Source organism: Xenopus laevis, chromosome 6L (genome assembly GCF_017654675.1).
Source record: "Xenopus laevis strain J_2021 chromosome 6L, Xenopus_laevis_v10.1, whole genome shotgun sequence".
NCBI lineage: Eukaryota > Metazoa > Chordata > Amphibia > Anura > Pipidae > Xenopus > Xenopus laevis.
The window spans coordinates 126,708,133-126,730,002 of NC_054381.1; the positions used below are offsets into that span (position 1 = coordinate 126,708,133).

Below are 21,870 nucleotides of genomic sequence, written 5' to 3' on the forward strand. Positions count from 1 at the left end.
TGGGACCTGGGGTTTTCCATATAATGGATCATAATTTGGATCGTTATACCTTAAGTCTACTAGAAAATCATGTAGACATTAAATAAACCCAATAGGCTGGTTTTGCTTCCAGTAAGGATTAATTATATCTTAGTTTGGATCAAGTACAAGGTACTGTTTTATTATTACAGAGAAAAAGGAAATCGTTTTAAAAAAAAAAAATTGGATTATTTGGATAAAATGGAGTCTATGGGAGATGGTCTGTCTGTAATTCACAACTTTCTGGACATTGAGTTTCCGGATAACGGGTCCATACCTGCATAACTAGAACACAGAATTAAGGTGGCTTGACAGTCGGGTTGCAGTAAAATACCGTACGTGAGGTTTTAGAAAACAGAAGCCCACAGAAATCGATAGGACAGAAGTGATTACATGGTACTCATAAACTGAAATTCCTAACGTCCCCTCCTTTTTGGGGGGAAAAAGCCAATTTTAGCACACCTGCAGCTTCCTGAGCTGCATAATGCTGTGCCTATTTTGAGACTTTACGGCAATAGAAAATCTGATGTTGCCTCTGGAATATATATAGTAGGGCTATTTCACACACAGCTTCGGGAAGGTCTATGTGGCTACTTATAAACAGTACATCAAATACATGAGCAGTTTTAAATATACACAAATATAAAAAAAAGTCAAGTGCAAACTTTTACCCAAGTACAGGTATAGAACTTATCCAGAATGCTCGGGACTTGGGGTTTTCTGAATAATCTTTCAATCATTTGGATCTTCATACCTTAAGTCTACCAGAAAATCATTTAAACATGAAATAAATCCAATAGGCTGGTTTTGCTTCCAATAAGGATTAATTATATCTTAGTTTAGATCAAGTACAAGCTACTGTTTTATTATTATAGAGAAAAAGCATTTTTAAAACTTTGGATTGTTTGGATCAAATGGAGTATATGGGAGGAGGCCATCCCGTAATCCGTAGCTTTCTGGATAATGAGTTTACGGATAACTGATCCCATACCTGTTCTCTCTGAAGGATTTTAAATGCTTTCTATTGCCTTAAGTGGGCATAGACACAAAGATCTGATTTTCGGACCGTGTGTGGAGAGTCCCGACATTTTTCATCCGACGGAGATCTGTCGTTTGGTCGATCTGACAGGTTAAAAGATTTCTGTCGGCTGCCGATAATATCTCTGCATGTATTGCCGATCGTACGATTTTCAGTGGGAGACTGTCACTAGCTTTGGTCGGACATAACTTCCGTACGATTGCTGTCAGGGGCAGAACATCGGCTGATCTGTTCTTTTCTACTTTATTTGATCGGAATGGTTAGTGGCAGGTCGGGAGATGGGGAAGTCCGATCGTACGTTGATTCGTACGATTGAATCTTTGCGCCTGTGGTCATCTTTAGTCATGTACACATTTGAGGTAAATTACACAGGCTAATCCTTAATGCTTTTATGTATATTACGTAAAAATAATGGTTTAGTATCAGTTTACAGGACAACTAATTTTGTGCTGTGTTTTCAGTGTTTTTGTTGTCCAAAACTATGCACAGCTGCAATTATATTGTTTGTTCAACCAATGCATGCTTGTTTCAGCATACATTAAAGGGCTGAATAATCAGAAGAAAATGCAGATCAATATATTTTTTAACGTTAATTGTTTTTTTATTCAGACTTTTTTTCAAACAAAATCAGCTCAATCTCGCTCAGATCTATTCAAGCCAAAAATCCCACCAGCATTTGTTTGAATGGAAATATTTAAATCAATCTACTTGCATGCAAACCTCCTCCTTAAAATTTTCCTGGGCTTCACCTACACCAGTGACAATATATATTTTTCCTAGCCTATTTTGCCAGCCAAATATCTATTTAAAAGAATGCCATTAAAATATGTCCCAGCATCCAAGATAAATAAAACAGCTATTTATTTTCAGGCGTACCAAGACAAAAGGAGTAGGAAGTAAAAAGTTGCCACAAACCAAACTTAAAAAGAGGCTGTATACCCCCAAACAATGCACACATCAATGATGCAATATACCCCCTTTTTCTACATTAGTTTATTTAAAGGAGTAGTTCATCCCTTGTTTAGTCGCTCATTTAAATCAATAAATGGTTGCTAGGGTAAAGTGGACCTTGGCAACCAGATTGCTGAAAGTGCAAACTGGAGAGGTGCTGAATAACAAGGTAAATAACATAAAAGCCCCAAATAATAAAAAATGAAAACCAATTGTAAATTCTCTCAGAATATCACACTCTACATCATACACAAAGTTAATGTAAAGGTGAACAACCCCTGTGTTAGGGCTTTCAATGAACATTCTTTTTATTGTTGTATTGTTTTCAGGTCTGATATTTAAATTCATATTCAATTTCTGGTTCTTACAGGCAAATCAATGGTCCCACCAGAAAGCCCTCTCGATAAACAAAGTCCTCCCTTACCCCAGCTGAAATTTTTTTATGCTGTGCGATATAGAACAGCTCAGTTGCAAAATAGGTCAGGTAGCATCCAAAGTCTTATCATATGACAAAAGAAACTCCAAACACAGAGACACAATTTAGAGCAGTGGGTTTTCAAACTGTGGGTTGTAAAAGTCCATTTTTTTCTGTACAATACAATACCTGTGTATGGCAAGGTTGAAGAAGTACAGCATTAATATGTACACTACGAGACAGCTTTTGCAAGACTAATTTCATGCCCAATAATTACAGAAAGAATTTGGGCAGGTTGTAAAATGTAGTCAGTATTTTCAAAACCTTCATTTTTCTCAGTCATTTTGGTGCAAAATCTGAGAAAAACACATACATTAGGATTTGTAGGATCACAGATGTAAAATGCTGGAAAGCGGTTAGTATGATGTACAGAGTGATATTCTGAGACAAATTGCAATTGGGTTTCATTTTTTATTATTTGTTGTTTTTGAGTTGACTTTTTATTCAGCAGCTCTCCAGCTTGCTGTTTCAGCAACCTGGTTGCTATGGATCAAATTCCCATAGAAACCATGCATTAATTTGAATAAGAGACTGGAATATGAATAGGAGGGGGCATGTAGCAATAACGAAGTAGCAATAACAATTCATTTGTAGCCTTATAGAGCATTTGTTTTTTAGAAGGGGTCAGCGACACCCATTTGAAAGCTGCAACGAGTCAGAAGAAAAAGGCAAATAATTATACAACTATAAAAAATAAATAATGAAAACCAATTGAAAGGTTACTTAGAATTGACCATTCTATAAGATACTAAAGCTACCTTAAAGGTGAACCACCCCTTTAAAATCGAGGTTTGACTGTACATCAGCTCACCATGAAAAAGTAAGATGGCACTCATCTGCAGAACTTGACTATTTTCAGTAGCCTGTAAGGCACCGCAATGTACTATGAAGCATCGTTGGTTTATATTTGCTGCGGAAGATGTATATCCAGACAACTGGAATGCTTTTAATTCTCCCAAACAGCTCTCCAGCAATCTACAGCTAGAGCTTGAATAATTATATACACAGTTAGAGCTTGAGTAATTAGCCTCCCTTTATATGAAAGTAATCTGCAGCTTAGCCATCAGCATGAAACTGTGCCGCGTGGGGTCCGTGACGCATGAAGTTCTAAGAGGGACAAGTCCGAAATGGTCCATGACATCACCTGAACAGCCCAAAGTGATCATGTTTCCTAAACTGTGGTGTAACAACCGGCATTCTATCCCTCAAGCATTCCAACAATGCACACATCTGTAACACTTTCTGTGCATGCATTCAAATGAAAACCACATTACCATCTCAGCACTCGGCAAAAGCCATTTCTAAATTATACTAAAAGGGGACTCTTACCCTTGTGGGATCAGTGTTTATTGCTCAGCCAAACCAGGAAAAGTAAACTTATAAACCAGAGAACCAGCTTACGCTTCGAGAAATGTAGCCAGTTAATTTTCAAGTTTATTTGTGGATAACTTTTATTGTATAAGTAGAGGAAATATTTATTAGAGGGGGTTCCTTATGGCCACAAACATTTAGAGGCCTATTTATTTGTGGGGGGAAAATGGCGGAAAAATACACCAGATAAGACTGTAAAAAGATGGCGCATTTCTCAAGCGGTGCACTGATATTCAGCGATCGCATACCTCTATGTAAAAATCTGGTGTAAATGGAAACGGACGTTTAAAAAATGCTGCCGGAAAATATGGCATTCATCCATAATTTTTTTTCAGCAGGTATTTTCTTGCTACTTTTCCCATTAATGTTAATGGAAAAGGCTTTGTTTTCCGAAGTCGGCAGAAGTTGCCTCACGAGGAAACTTCGAGCAACTTCGGAAAGCCGAAGCGATCTGAGTGCCATCCCACCGACGATTTACATTCTAGCCGGCGGGAAGGCATTTATGGGAGATTAGTTGCCTGAAGAAGAGGCGATTTGTCGCTGGGCAACTAATATCTCCCAGTAGCCACGTCTGCCACCACCCTTACATTCAATAGTCTATTCAATCAGTTCAGCCATAAAGGATTTTTTTTTTTTGGGTGTGTGTGTGTGTTATTTTCAGTTATCCAATATCAAACGCAATCAGCCAAAACAAACAAAGAAACAAAAAATGCACATAAATGGCATGTAATCAGGTGATCATATATCCATCTACTTCAATGCATTCTGCCAATTTGAGCAACCAACTTACATTATTGCCCGGGGTATAATTTGTCAAATATTAGAGAGCACAAGCCATGTGGCTCTATAGAAGCCATAAAGTGCTGTTAGCCATAGCAAAGAATAAAACTTGGTACAGAAATAGGACTTTATGTCCGTATACAATAATGTGCAAATGCATATTTTACTAAACATTAGCCCCAAGCTGTTCCAATTTAAGTCGGCCGGTCTTCACTGAAAATGGACAGAGTTTTGGTTGGCAAACTAACCAGGACTAGGGTGGATCAGAGTGTGCCCGACATTTATTTCCACTTGTATAATGAACTATAAGGCGCGCTTATACATTTAAAAGTAACAGGAATAATTTAGAATTACACATATGCAATATTAAAGGACAGGTTCTGTATACCATAACCAGCAAAAACCAAATATGGGTTTTCCTTTTGATCCAAAACTATGGTAACTATTACCTACATAATGCAGGTTCAAAACTAGGGTAGAAGGAGCAGAGGCACCTGACAAGGGTGCAATCATTTTGGAAAGGGGGGAGCCAATTGCAGTAAAAAATAATTTATACATTTTTATTGTTACATCCCATCAACAATTAATAACTACAGTATGTTATCCAATCCCTTCCTGCACAAGTTGATCTGTGTTGGCCACTAACTATGTCAAACAGTGGGTAATGGTTTTGTACTACTCCAGGGACACCTTTGCTTTAGATGCAAATGCTCTTTGCCCCAGTTCTAACAGAGTGCTAAATAGTATTACCCATTGTTTGGCATAAAAAGTTTGGCTTTTTATTTTCAGAGCATTTTAATAACATACCAATAAACCAAAACATGACGGTTGTGATAAATCAAATTTCTTACCTAGCATACGAATGTACAGAGCAGTTTGGTCAGAGCTATCATAGGATATTGCACCACGTCTCTGCAAAAAAAAACAAAAAAAATCAAAAGAGGTGAATAATAAGCAATTTTGTAACATTAACATTAGCCAAATTATTATCAGTGCACCTTTACTAAGTCAACAATATACCAAGCTTAGCTAGTATATATGAGTGTTGGTTGATCACCAAAATTACTGCCAGTACAGGTATGGGACCTGTTATCCAGAATGCATGTGACATGGGATTTTCAGGGTAACAGATCTTTGTATAAGTTGGATCTTCATACCTTAAGTCTACTAGAAAATAATTTAAACATTATATAAACCCAATAGGATGATTTTGCTTCCAATAAGGAACTGTTTATATTATATATTTTGTATCAAGTACAAGGTGCTGTTTTATTATTACAGAGAAAAATTAATTATTTTTAAAAATCTGGATTATTTGGATAAAATAGATTCTAAAGGAAGACCTTCCCATAAGCAGAGCTTTCTGGATAACAGGTTTCCGGATAATGGTTCCCCTCCTTATGGCTAAAGGTACTTGCATTTTCCATAGGCAAAAATGATGTGTAAATTTTCATTTTGCACCTTCTTATGTCTTTCTAAAGAATCTCCGGGGGTCGCAGACTAACTGTTCTAAATTGATACATTTAGTTGATACATTTTTGAGCAGAATCTGTGACTTTCATTAAAGGCAACAATTGATACAAATTTTAGCTAACATTCCACATATCCTGCTGAGAATCTAATGTATCAAATTGTAACAGTTCAGAATCTTCTCCTGGATTACTAAACTGCCACACTGAAACACCACCAAAGCACGAACATTACATTTTAAACTTCAATCAAATGGTAAAAAATAAAACAAAAATGGAAATTGAAAAAAGTCTGAAAACAAATGAACTGAAAAAGGTGTTTTGAGGGTGAACAACTCCTTTGACATTTGAATATTTCAGTGAGTGTTCTTGTCTTATAGATCACTGGTATTCAATTCCATGCAGCTCTGAGAGCTTGCCAATGGTTGATTCCATACAAATATCTAATCCTGATATATATGACACTGAATTAATAAAAAAAAAAAAAAAATCTAAAAATCCACATTGTAGTAGAGCCATTGATTAACACCTGTAAAGAAAGTATAAGTCAGACATTTCCAGTGTTATCCAAGAAGCATTAACATTCTCAGAATCAGAGATCTATTTGAAAGTGATACTGATACTTATTAAGCAATTCCCAGCATTAAGCTGGCCATAGATGCAAAGATCCGATCGTACGAATCATCGTACGATCGGACTTTCCCATCTCCCGACCCGCCACTAACCATTCAGATCAAAGTCTTACCAGTCAGATTAGTTAAAGAAGAGATCAGCAATGTTCTGCCCCTGACAGCAATCGTACGATACTTATGTCTGACAACACTAGTGACAGTCTCCCACTGAAAATCGTACGATCGGCAATACACGCAGAGATATTATCAGCAGCCGACAGAAATTTTCTAACCTGTCCGATCGACCAAACGACCGATCTCCGCCGGACGAAAAATGTCGGGACTCTCCACACACGGTCCGAAAATCGTACGAATCCTCGATTCGTACGATCAGATCTTTGCGTCTATGGCCAGCTTTAGTCCTGACGTAAAACTACCCTTGCTGGAATATTACCATAGCTCTGACATGCAGATTATACTTTTTACTTTGCAATGTCTCAAAGGATAAAACTTGCCTTAACACCAGGGCTGTGAGTTTTGCAAGGTCTATGGGTGTGTTACTGTATGTCTGCTTTCAGTGTGTACCAATCCTATGCCCCTTCCCTGTGGAGATTTTCCACATTAAAACAGGATTGCCAGGTTATTAAGATGTGAGTTTAGTATAGGCAAATTATAAAAATATTTTGAGTTCAAAAACAGAAAACCAAGAACATATGAATACAAAAGTGAATAAACAACAAGAAACGGACAAGAACAAGACTCTATTAAGACGAACGCAAGACATCTTCCAAACCACATATAATCACAGTTGCATGGGTTTCACCAGGTATTCCGATTTCCTCCCACATTCCAATAATCCACAGACCACAGTATGCAAACGTGACAGGGACCTTATATTGTAAGCGCCACTGGGGCAGGGACTAATGTAGATAATGTAAGTATAATCTCTGTAAAATGATGCATAATAATTTAGCAGTATAAAAATAGAAGATTATTTTCTTGTGTGGTTTACCCATTGTGATCTCACAGCACGTTGGATAGCCCCCCCCCCCCCCCCGTCAGACAGAATACTTTATTAAATTATCCTAGTTCTCCTGCAGTAGGATAGTAATATTTGCCATTTGAAAAAAATATATAGCAGGTAAATAGGGATGATCTGATCTGCTGAGGCATGTAACATGTCATGGGAACTTCCATTCTTTGTTTCAATTTCAAAAATGCACACAGAACCCATGTTTTGTATACAATAACAGCTCAGCCCTCAGATTTACAAACCCAACTTGGGAAAAATAAACATTTGGTAAACCCATAACACACTACTTACATAATGTTTTTACTTTGTAATAGTGTGCTATATGACTTTCTACAAGATCTTATCCAATACCCTGCATATTCAAAGGCCATGCTATGCCCCACAGTGTCCTACAGTGCTTGCTGAAGGGCTACGAAAATCCATCAGATGCCTAGGAGCATCCACTTGAACTGCACCTTCTAAACTGTAGTCCCACAGGGTGATCATAGGTCTCTATAATTTATGATCAAGCTTGAGAGACATATCTGTTTTCACAATACATAAAGTAACCCTATTGTAAAATAGGATATTATAAATCACAGAGGAGTTCCATGACCATATCCAGGTCATGGAACCCCGAGGATACTTATAATAATCTCATATTTTCCAACAAGGAGTACTTTATTTGTTGTAATACACAGTTTAGCGAGTCATGTGACAAAAATGACATCGGTACTCACCGTTTATAACCGATGACATCACTAGTCACCTACTGTCATTTATAAACATATGTCACAGAGGAGTTATGTGACCATAACTCCAAGGTGACTTCTAATATCTTTATAAATTTCAGTAGTGGCTACATTATGCATTATAATCTACATTTTGTGTGAAATGTCGGGAGGGGGGTGGGGGCGTCGGAGGGGTCGGCGTCCAATTCTGGTTGCCGGCGTCCAAACAGGGCGTGCCGGCATCCAATTCGGGCGCGCCAGCGTTCAATCTGAACACATCGGCATCAAATTCGGCGGCCGGGGACCCGTTATAAATGGCTCCTTCGGACGTTTATAAAGATAGAATTTACAGTCTGGTCCCATATTTATATATTTATATATACTCGAGTATAAGACGAGTTTTTCAGCATCCAAAATGTGCTGAAAAAGTCTACCTCGGCTTATACTCGAGTCAGTGGGCAGTAGCTGAGATTGCAGTCACTTTTAATAGTGTTTATTTTCAAACAAAACACATTTTATAAAAATGTGTTTTGTTTGAAAATAAACACTATTACTTCACTACAGAACAGTGTGTGCTGATCCTTCAAAAGACTATATACGATTTATTGATCGTGCACCACTGGCAACATCTGTCTGAGTGCTGGGACTGTGGGATAATAATTGTTGTAAAGCTATATATATATATATATATATATATATATATATACACACACATACATACATACATGCATACACACACACGCACCCGTGTAGAGATTGGAGTGGTCAGAGTGCAGGTACTTTTGGATATATATATATATATATATATATATATATATATATATATATATATATATATATATATATATATATATATATATATATATATATATATATATATATATACACACACATACATACATACACACACACACACACACACGCAAATACACACACACACACACACACACACACACAATGGTTATAACCCTGCATCTGCAAAGTAGCATTCCAAATGTTTCTTGCATTGTATAAAACATGACCTAGATATTGAATTACAAAAACTAACCATCTTGCCCTTTCTTACAAACAATAAAAAGCCGTTCACAAAAAGCCGTTCGCATTCCCTCGGCAGGGGAGAACAGTTTGTAGCAACTCTGCAGGAACATAAAACAAAGCAGAATGTAGTGTTTCAGCAGACGGCGGCTCTTTTGGCTTCATGCAACTGCTCAAAGGAAGGACAAGGCTAAGGCCAACGCTTACACAGGCACCAAACCACACAAAAACAGCCCCAAACACCTAAACCCACAGCAGCACTTTTTATATTCCATCTTCACAAATATAAACTAAAAAAACATTACATAACATAAGCTCATATTCGTTAAAGGCACAGTTCCCATTAATGAAACCTATATAGGTATATATAGCTTAGTGAAACCAAAATAGTATACGCCAAATAATGACTTTTTAAAATTGCTTTCTATTTTCTATTGCCATCATTTTTCGTAATAGGTTCAAAAAATGAATTTATTTTAATTTTCCTGCCTTGGTTGAAGACCGTCTAAACTGTATTTTGATACATTAGTTCATATATTGGTTATGAGTTGAAGGAAATGCTGCTAAATCAATTACACAAGCTGCCCTGTCTTAATGAGCAAATTGAGTTGCTTGGTAAAAAAAAAACAACATTATATGGGCCCAAAAACTGATTTTTGAAAAATAGAATTAATACCGTTGCATGTTTATCCCTTTACATTCCCTTTGTCTGACTTTTAAAGGAATTGTTCAGTATAAAAATGAAAACTGTAAAATGTAAATAGATAAGGCTGTGCAAAAAATAAAATGTTTCTAATATAGTTAGTTAGCCAAAAATGTAATGTATAAAGGCTGGAGTGACTGGATGTCTAACAAAACACTACTTCCTGCTTTGCATCTCTCATTGTAGCCACTGATGCTGCATGCTGAGGATCAACTGCAAACTCATTGAACAGTTTGAATCTGAGCTGAATGCTAAGGATTAATTGCAAACTCACTGAACAGTTATGTACCGTATGGCTCCCCTTAAAGTTGCTGACTAACTCAGAGTTAGAGAGCTGAAAAGCAGGAAGTAGTGTTCTGTTCTGTTAAGACACCCAGTCACCCCAGCTTTTATAGATTAGATTTTTGGCTACCTATACGAATAACATTTTTTATTTTGCACAGCCTATTTACCCAGTTTTTATTTTTACACTGAACTGTTCCTTTAAAAAAGTAAAAAAAAAATGTAACATGATCAGGACTCTTCCAGTCTTTTCCAGTACATGGTATGCTTTGTTGCTGGAGAAGGAAAAAATGCAAGAGAAAGCATTTCCCCTACAATTAGGTGATTTAAATGTTTTAGCACCTGTGATTTACAATTACTTCTATGTGAAGGTATTGTTTGATATTTTGTTGCCCAAGCTGAAGACTTCGCACGGATAACAGAACCAGAACACGCTTAACTGGCTTGCACAAGCTGCATTCAATAGCAGTTACATTTACACTTAACTTCACGTCCACAGCACTGCTTTAGGGTATATCTAATGCTGAATTCAGTCTTTGGGGCAAATTTATTAAAGGGCGAAGTGGCTAATGCTAGCGAAAATTCGCCAGCGTGACGTCATTTTGCCACTTTGCCAATCTACTAACGGGTGCTGGCGTAAATTAGTTAGCAAAGGGGACCTACTCTAGCGCTACTTCGCACCCTTACACCAGGCGAAGTTTCGCTCTGGCAAAGGGACGTAACTACGCTAATTCACTAAGTTGCAGATTTTCGTGAACGTTACCTCTTGCGCCAGTCTTTACTTCGCCGCCTCAGACAAGGTGAAGTGCAATAGAGTAGATAGGGATGGTCCAAAAAAAAGTTGAAAAGTCCCAAAAAAACGCTGGCGTCTTTTACTTTTTATAGGTTGATATTTTTTTTTTAGGGTACCCTCCTTCCCCACTATGGCACCTAAACTAAATTGTGGGCATTAAAACACATTTATTAAGGTTGCCTGGCTTTGTGTAGTGTAATGTGTTTTCTGCTGCATATACGGCCATTGTACTTTAACTGCACGCCATATGCAAATATGCCATCACTAGCGTAACTTCCAACCGCTGATTGTAACATCGCTATCGCAACTTTGCAAACAATTGGTAAATTGTGCGCAACTTCGGATCTTCATGAATTTGCGCAACCCTGGCGAATCTACACCTGGCGAAGTCAACGCTGGCGCAACTTCGGAGGTAAGTGAATTTGCCCCTTTGATGGGGGGTATGATTATTAACACTCTGCAAATCTAAACCTGGGCAGTAACCCCAATGGGCACCCAAAGTCTTTGCCATATCTGGCTGGGGGATATACATACGGAAATATACGGTCTAAGGTGAAAGCTAGTTTTATACCAAAACAGCTGAACATGATATTTATATTGTAAACATGGACCTTAAAAAAAACCCCAAAAACTACAAAGAATCTTGCTTTACAGCTCAATAGTGTCAAGCATCAGCATGTTACCTTTATGCAAGGCCTTACCTGCGCTTATCTCAGATCTCAAACTTTGTGACAATGATAGGCCCGATTGTCATACTCGTTTTGTATTGTGCCCGCAACGTTGCACAATCATTGAACCACACACACTATTTCCTGCATGATCTTTAAAAGTAAGCAAGAGAAACTCTCCCTTCTTATTGGTTTAAATCAGATACCAAAGTACAATTTGGTGGGTTGGGGCAAAATAAAATAGTATATAATTAGAAACATTATCACAGCCAAAAAAGTTTCTAATAGTTCTAATCACAAAAGTCAGTTTAGGAAATCATGGAACTAAACATTTTTAATAACATTTTCCACTTCATTCCTTGAAAATATTATATATATATATATATATATATATATATATATATATATATATATATATATATATATATATATATATATATATATATATATATATATATATATATATATATATCTATATCTATAAAATATAATTTAGTTCTATATTTACATATGTGTATACCGCTATGTTAAGGGTGATCTTTTTCCTTTTTCTTTTTCCCTTTTATATAGATTGGTCGTATATTACATTTCAATCTATGCACATATAACATCCCTTTGTGGGTGTGTCTTATAGCTGTAACCTTTTAAGGATGTGAGATCATTGTAAACTTTATTGCTTGACAAAGTAGCGGGAGCTTCGAAATGTTGCATTATTACTTGCTTGATAAAAATTTTCTTTTAATTGCACCAAGCAAGTCGTCTGGACTTTTTTGTTCATTATAAATTGTGTCCTTGCTTGGACTAAGTCACGGACTGGGTTCACACTCCACTCCATTTTGTTTATATATATATATATATATATATAGGATCTGTTATCCAGAAAGGTTCCAAATTATGAAGCCTTTCTCCCACAGACCCACATGGACATTTTATCCAAACAATCCAAATTTTTAAAAATTATTTCTTTTTTCTCTGTAATGCTAAAACAGCACCTTGTAATTGATCCAAACAAAGATATAATTACTGTTAAGTGGAAGAAAAAACAGTCTGAACATTCTGTATAACAGGTCCCATACCTGTATATCAAAACTCACACCTAGGATCTTGAATAAAAGATGAATTAACCGCAGAAAAAAAAGACCATAAATACACACTGGCGTTCAGTGGAAAAAATGCACAAATAAATTTCTCCCTGTACAAATGCTCAGGCACAGCCAGTCTATGTAAACAGCTGAGTATTTGCCTACCTTAGAAGTATCCACTTGATAAGTATTAACGCTATTGACCAGATTGATGCTATTCCCATCGAGTCACATAAAACAGTGCATCATAGTCCTTCCCTGCACTTCAGATGGCAGCATGGGCGTTGAGAGCATAATAAAGAACAAGCAATCTGTGACATTAAACAGAATGGCTCCAAGTGACTTGAGCTTAAAGCAGCTGCACTAACATTAATCAACCGATTACTGGGGGCAGAGTCTGTCTCTGCACTGCTCTGTGTGACTCCCTGATAAGGACTCCAGTGCCAGCCAAACACAAGGGACCCAATAGCATAACCACCGCACGTTGTAGGAGCCAAGTCATGGCTGTTATTGCCATCAGCATAGTTAACTGAGGTCACTGTTAATTATTTATTTCCATCTGTATCTTGGAATTATTTTACTGCACTGCTCCATTACATAAGTTGGATTCCAGTCCTTAGTGATCCCCATTTGAAAGCTAAAAAGAGTCAAAAGAAAAAGGCGAATCACTGTAACACAAAAAAAAAAAAAACAGTAGTAATGAAGACCAATTGAAAAGTTGCTTAGAACTGGCCATTTTATAAGATACTAAAAGCTAACTTAAAGGGGTGGGTCACCTTTAGATTAACTTTTCGTATGTTATAGAAGGGCTTATTCTAAGCATCTTTTTTCAAAATTATTAAATTATTTGCCTGTTCCAGTTTTAAAGGGAGGGAGGGAGGGAGGGAGAGGGAGAGGGAGAGGGAGAGGGAGAGGGAGAGGGAGAGAGAGAGAGAGAGACACTCGCGATACAAGCAACTGCCTGGGCGCTGGTTATAACATAGTGTAATAATCCACAAAATAAAACCGCACTCCAAGGTCTTGAAATAGCGAAAATAGTGGAAAATTTATTTCAACATTTCGGCACACTGACTCGGGCCGTCTTCAGGAAGTGTGGCCCGAGTCAGTGTGCCGAAACGTTAAAATAAATTTTCCACTATTTTCACTATTTCAAGACCTTGGAGTGCTGTTTTAATTTTTTGGATTATAACAAACAAGGGAAAGTTGTGCTCACCACTATTTTTTAAAACCATTAGGCAGGGGTGCAATGAGGGTGTGACCACAAAATACATATAGTCAACTACAAGAGTCCTCTGCACTCAACCCATTATCAATATATTTAAGACAGAGACATTTTGTGCATACTGCTACTGAAAAATGCCTTACCCTTTAAACAACACAGGGATTGTTTGTCCATATAATGTATAATTAAGCAATTGAATTCTTAATGAATCAGATGAAAATTAAGCGTAGGACTGGCCAGATATGGGATGACTTTGACGTAGTTGGCCATCTTAAATATATTGCAATATATGGACAAACAATCCCTGTGTTGTTTAAAGGGTAAGGCATTTTTCAGTAGCAGTATGCACAAAATGTCGCTGTCTTAAATATATTGATAATGGGTTGAGTGCAGAGGACTCTTGTAGTTGACTATATGTATTTTGTGGTCACAGCCTCATTGCACCCCCGCCTAATGGTTTTAAAAAATAGTGGTGAGCACAACTTTCCCTTGTTTGTTATAGTTATACAGGAGCAGTGACCAGCTCCATGTTGTAGCTCCCACCCCTCCCAGCTATAGTCAGGTGATCCCACTGGTGTCTAATAAAAGGGCAGCCAAGTTTGGGAGTTTTACTTTGAAAGCAGCTAGTAAGTTGCAGGTAAAACCTAGTCCCTTTGTAAAATGTATAATGAAGCAATTGAATTCTTAATGAATCAGATGAAAATTAAGCGTAGGACTGGCCAGATATGGGATGACTTTGACGTAGTTGGCCAGCTTAAATATATTGCAATATATGGACAAACAATCCCTGTTTTGTTTAAAGGGTAAGGCATTTTTCAGTAGCAGTATGCACAAAATGTCTCTGTCTTAAATATATTGATAATGGGTTGAGTGCAGAGGACCTCTTGTAGTTGACATATATATATATCTATATATATATATCTATATAGATATATCTATATATCTATATATTATTATATATCTATACATATATATATATCTATATCTATATCTATATCTATATATCTATATCTATATATCTATCTATATATCTATCTATCTATCTATCTATCTATCTATCTATCTATCTATCTATCTATATATATATCTATATATATATATCTATATATATATATATATACATATATACACACACACTATATATATATATATAGATATATAGATATATAGATATATAGATATATAGATATATATATATATATATATAGATATATAGATATATAGATATATAGATATATAGATATATAGATATATAGATATATAGATATATAGATATATAGATATATAGATATATAGAGATATAGATATAGATATAGATATATATATATATATAAAATATGGGGTCCCCTGACAATTAGTTTCACATAGTTAAGATTTATACATGCTGTTGCTTACGGCCCCAGGTATATGTACTAGATGGGTTTGACACACATGCCCATGGGTTAAAATAACTACACTTACAGCTTAAGGGTTACAGCTAGATGGTGATACGGATTTAAAAGGGCTTATTGATGTGGGTTAAGCCAGCACAAGATTTCCAGTTTGTAGAGGCAGGGCCCTGACTAGATAATCAAACGAGGTGAACAAACGTAGGAACCATTAACCCGCTTAGAGAGTGGTATTTTTAAATAATTTTTAAATAATTGATAAAGTATTTAGTATAAACAATGAATGACTCTCCGTTTAGGCCTATTATTCTAACTCAATTTTAGGATGTTTTTAGTAACAGTGTTTAATGACATGCAGCATATTTATGTAGATACAGTATTACTAATAAGTTGCAACATTTTTACACAATATCGTGTTTTTATCTGTATAAGGGATATATTGTTTTAAATGAGATGATTTATAACTTCTAGTTATACATGTGCTTTGCCGTTTCTAGGTTTGCTTGTTCGGAATGAGTGATACTTAAATTATGTTACGTTTCTGTGACGATGTTGCCACGTCAGTTCCAATTTGTCAAATGCCTCTTATTTAAGTGCATTTTCACCAACTACCAGACACTTTGAGAAAGGCTTCAGAGGAGGCCTAAACGTTATTCTCGCATACAACAATACATTTTTTTTTAGATTTACATAAAACCTGTCAGTGCGGATCCTCTTTCCTGGTTACTTATTGAATCTTTGATACTGCACCCAGGCAACTCAAACCTTTATTCTTGAGGTGCTGGCTACCTTGTGGATTGTGTGTATATATACACAAATCAGTGCAGGGTTGCTAGGGTAATTTGGACCCTAGCAACCAGAATACTGAAATTGCTAACAAATAAAAAATTAAAGCTGATTGCAAATTGTCTCACAATATCACTCTCTACATCAGTGGTCCCCAACTAGTAACTCCTGAGCAACATGTAGCTCACCAACCCCTTGGATGTTGCTCCCAGTGGCCCCAAAGCAGGTGATTATTTCTGAATTCCAGGCTTGAAGAAAAGTTTTAGTTGCATAAAAACCAGGTGTACAGTCTGACCTCCTATAGGCTTCCAATCCACATAGGGGCTACCAAATAGCCAATCACTGTCCTTATTTGGCACCCCAGGAAATTTTTCATACTTGCGTTGCCCCCCAACTCTTTTTACACCAGAATGTTGCTCACGGATAATAAAGGTCGGGGACCCCTGCTCTACATCATACTAAAAGTTAGTTTGAAGGTGAACAATCCCTCTAAAGGGATACATTGAGTAGGAGAAACAACAGCCTGCCAGAAAGCAATTCCATCCTAAAGTGCTGGCTCTTTCTGAAAGCACATGATCAGGCAAAATGACCTGAGATGGCGCCTACACACCAATATTACAACTTGAAAAAATACACTTGCTGGTTCAGGAATTAAATTTTATATTGTAGAGTGAATTATTTGCAGTTAAACAGTGTAATTTAGAAGGTATCTCTTCATACTCGTCTACAGTATTTTATACTGCAGTGATTCCAGTAAAACATAGATGGGATCTATTACCTGGAATGTTGTCGATCTAGAATTTTCCAGATGAAAGATCCTATAGATAGATTTCTAACTTCCCAATAAGTGATGCTTCTCGACTAGTAGCTAACGATTATAGATAAATATATTTAATTTGTGTAAATTTGAATTTATTGACCAAAATATAGGACTAGCGCTAGGGATAGATGAGCCTGTCATTTCAGCTACTGCCTAGCAGGCAGATTCACATACAAGCAACAGGTCATGTGCAAGTCAGCTTTAACCCTTCAGAGGCTGTGTTGCTATTTTGTCAGCAGCAAATACATATTGCCTCTGTTGCACTTACCTTGACTGGGGACTGCACAATGCAGCATCGGGGGGGGGGGGGGGAACAGGGTATTGCAAAGAATAAAAGAGAAAGCTCATAAATCTAAATATTGGTAAAGTATCTGAGGCTCACTGATCATTATCAGTGTTGATTAGCACATGTAAAGCCAAATGTACAGAATGTGTAATATGCAGATTTATATGTACAGGCATAGGATCGGTTATCCAGAATGCTTGGGACCTAGGGGTTCTGTAATCTCCATACCTAAGGAACAGTAACACCAAAAAATGAAAGTGTTTTAAAGTAATGAAAATATCATGTAGCGTTGCCCTGCACTGGTAAAACTGATGTGTTTGCTTCAGAAACACTACTATAGTTCATATAAACAAGCTGCTGTGTAGCAATGGCAGAAATTGAAAAAAGGCTATATGGCACAGGATAAATAATGGATAACAGATAACATTATGTTCTACAGAGTTTATCTGCTATGTAACTGGAGCCTTTTCTCCTTTGAATAGGTGCCCCCTACACAGCAGCTTATTTATATAAAAAATATAATTTCTTAAGCAAACACAGCAGGCTCTTCGTTTTCCAAAGTCGCCCGAAGTTTCCTCGCAAGGCAACTTCGATCGACTTCAGAAAACGAAGTGCCGCTAGTGCCATACCGCAGGCGCTTTTTCATTCTAGCAGGTGGAAAATAGGGGGAAGCAGTTTGGGGAGATTAGTTGCCCCAAAGAAGAGGCGATTAGTCGCAGGGCGACTAAATCTCCCCAAATCTCAGAGTGTGACATTACCCTAACCAGTGCAGGGCAACACTGCATTATATTTTTATTACTTCAAAACAATTACATTTTTTGAAGTTACTGTTCCTTTAAGTCTGCTATAAATCATTTCAATGTAAATTAAACCCAATAAGACTGTTTTGCCCCAATAAGGATTAATTATATATAAGTTGGGATGAAGTACAAGGTACTGTTTTAACACTACAGAGAAAAAGGAAATAATATTTAAACATCCGAATTATTGAATTAAATAGAGTCTATGGGAGATGGCCTTCCCGTAATTCAGAACTGGATAATAGGTTTTCGGATAACAAATCCCATACCTGTGCTGCCAGTACATACACATTTGCATATTATCAGATGTTGCTTGCCAGTTAAAGGAATTGTCCAGTATAAAATAAAAACTGGGTAAATAGATAGGCTGTGCAAAATAAAAAATGTTTCTAATACAGTTAGTTAGCAACAAATGTAATGTATAAAGGCTGTCTCACATTATAGCCAGAACACTACTTCCTGCTTTGCAGCTCTCTTGCTTTCCACTGATTGGTTACCATGCAGTAACCAATCATTGACTTGAGGAGGGGGCACATGGGCCATAACTGTTGCTTTTGAATCTGAGCTGCATGCTAAGTATCAATTGCAAACTCACTGAACAGTTATGTCCCATATGGGCCCCCCTTAAGGTCTCTGGCTAAATCAGAGTTAGAGAGGTGAAAAGTAGGACGTTGTGTTCTATTATGTTAGACATCCAGTCACTCCAGCCTTTATAGAATACATTTTTGGCTAACTAACTATATTAGAAATGTATTTTATTTTGCACAGCCTATTTACCCTGTTTTTATTTTTACTCTGAACTGTTCCTTTAAAGCTGTAGCAGTACAGGGTACAATGTTTCTATGGCCGGTGTCTATGTGCCAGTGCTTGTGGCAGGGGATTAGGACAGAGACCCACCGTCATTTCCTTGGATTGTCAGAGTTACTGTGTATGAGAGTCTGTAAAGGGGGAAGGATGAAAAAGTTGGTCTCTGGGATTCCCTCCCTCCCACAAGGACACCTGTCAGTCTTGGCATCAGTCTTTATCATGTGCAGAAGATTTAACTCTGCGTGGAGATCTCTTGACCAAATTAGGCCAAGCTCATCTGCATTGACATCAGTGCTTATAATTTTGGAATCCAATGGACAGAAATAGCTCCATTGCAGTGAATGGTATACAAACCAAGTATCTTAAAGAGACAGTGGAGCACTTTAGGCACATCGTGTTTCCCAAGTCTGCCCTGTCTGGAACGTGCCTCAGGCCAAGTTCTTTTTTTTTTCCTAGTCTACTTAAAAGAATACTATACCCCCGAACAATGTAGGACTCTATAAAAAGATATTGCATAAAATATCTCATGTGTAAAACCCTGCTTCATGTAAATAAACCATTTTAATAGTAATATACTTTTCTAGTAGTATGTGCCATTGGGTAATCATAAATAGAAAATCGCCATTTTAAAAAATAAGGGCCGCCCCCTGGGATTGTAGGATTCACGGTGCACACAAACAAACCATACATGTTATGTCAGATGAGCCAATTAACAGACAGAGTTGTGTCTTTTGCTTCCACACTTCTTCCTGTTACAGTTAGAGTTGTAGTATTTCTGGTCAGGTGATCTCTGAGGCAGCACACAGACCATCACGAAATGATAGTTCAAGGCAAGAAATGTAAAAGGGCAATATTTACTTATATATATATATATATATATATATATATAAATCAGTTTGGTAAGATTCTTTATTATGTCACTTAATATGATATAAACTGTTGCTTAAATATTCCTTTTGGGGGTTAAGTTTTCCTTTAAAGGGACATTAAAGGGGGGGGGACCTGTCACCCTAAGACATAATTCCAAATTGTTATTTATTGTGCTAGTTAAGCAAAATAAACTTTACTTACACTATATAAATTATTTAAATCTTGGTTGCAGTCAGCCTTGGAATTCACCATCACAGCAAGCAGGCAGCAGCCATTTTGTGGATACTGTTAAGACAAGCATTGCAACACCTCAAAATCTTGTTTATGCACCAGAATCGGGGACCCGATGTCCATGTCTTTGCATTGGCTACACAATTATATACAGTGAACGGGGAGGGGCAATGTGGGGAGTGCAGTAACCTGTACAAAATGCAGAATGGAAAGTAATTAACTGCCCCGCCTCTACGCCTAAGGCATAGAGGAGGGGCAGGCAATATATGATTGACAGCTGAAATCTTTAAATGCATAACTGGTTTTTATAACAAGTATGGATGTTTTAATGAAAAAAAGAATTTGGGTTTCATGTCTAATTTGGAAAGGACTTTTACTATACAGCTTTTTATGTCTGGATTACAGTTCCACTTTAATAAATGAAACCCTGACAAACACTCACAATCTTACTTTGCCTGTCCCAATTTTTCAGGAGGTCATGTTCAAACTAAGTCACAGAGACTACATTCAGCAGTTTAATTGTGGCTTGCTCATGATTTCAGTAGCCACGGTGGGGTTGCTGGTGAATGAGCCAACACAGTGTCGGATTGGGACACCAGGGGCCCACCCAAAAACCTTAGACCAGGGGCCCACCATAAAACCTTAGACCAGGAGCCACTCTCAGTTTTATTCTTCATCTCCTCGATCAACCTCTATTCTCCTATAGTTTGTTTTCTTTACATACTACAATCAATTACTCCATCTATTTAGCCTCTTTGTTCTCATAGAAATAGGGAATGGCTATGAAACAGGCAGAAAGTTAAGCAGCATGAGGGCCCACTGACACCTTGGCCCACCGGGATACCAGGAAAACTCCCGGTGGGCCAGTCCAACACTGAGCCTACAATGAGGCATGCCCCCCCCCATCCTCTGGATAGAGAAGACTGACACAGGTGATGATTAATACAGAATGAGAGATAATCCCAGGTGATTGTCAGGTCAGCGCTCCTTGGGCAGCAGACAAAGGAGCCTTGTAGCTAGTTATCAAAAGCAACTAGTTTTTATTGTTCTTTAGTTTGATAGTAAACTATATTGGTCATAATTAATGTCCCTAGCAGCTGCCAGGAGCCTGAATGACGGACTCTTAGAATAAAAGTAGAAAGATGAATACAAAATAGTACTGACCTTAAAGCATTATCTATCAGCATGTGATCTTGTTGTTAATACATGGGGATGGGCAAGATGAAAACATTTTGCGGCACATTTATCAAGGGTTGAAATTCGAATTCATGCAAGTTTTTTTAAAACTACAATAAACTTCCATGAACCCGAAATTCTAGCAATCTAAATCTAAAATCTACATTTTTGAACTCAGGTGGAACAGGATCGACCCAAAAACTTGAATCGAATTTGACTCCGATTTTAAAAACTGCAGGAGGGCTGCAAATGACTCCAAATTGATCTCTGAAATTGATTGACTTAAACAGCAATTCTGCAGGTATTAGGTGGTGAAGAGTCAATTTCAAGATCTTAAAGGGCCAGAGTATGGAAAATCTCAAATCAAATTTTTTGAAAAACTCTAATCAAATCCCTAGTCAAATTTGACAGTTTTGACTATAAAAAAAACTCGGAACATTTCAATTTTCGATTCGACCCTTGAT

General features: G+C 37.2%; 1 protein-coding gene across 7 annotated transcripts in view; it reads right to left on the minus strand.

The window, feature by feature from the left end:
* Positions 1-21,870, minus strand: part of pde7a.L (phosphodiesterase 7A L homeolog) — an 84,112-nt gene that overhangs the window by 24,678 nt on the left and 37,564 nt on the right. For 4 of the 7 annotated variants that reach the window (XM_018268048.2, XM_018268046.2, XM_018268047.2 and 1 more), the window contains one exon: positions 5,486-5,546. In XM_018268048.2, coding sequence (XP_018123537.1) covers positions 5,486-5,546 — 61 coding nt within the window. Of the gene's footprint in view, positions 1-5,485; positions 5,547-20,200; positions 20,285-21,870 lie in introns of all 7 variants that reach the window. The other 3 variants (XM_041566449.1, XM_041566447.1, XM_041566448.1) reach the window with 1 other exon arrangement.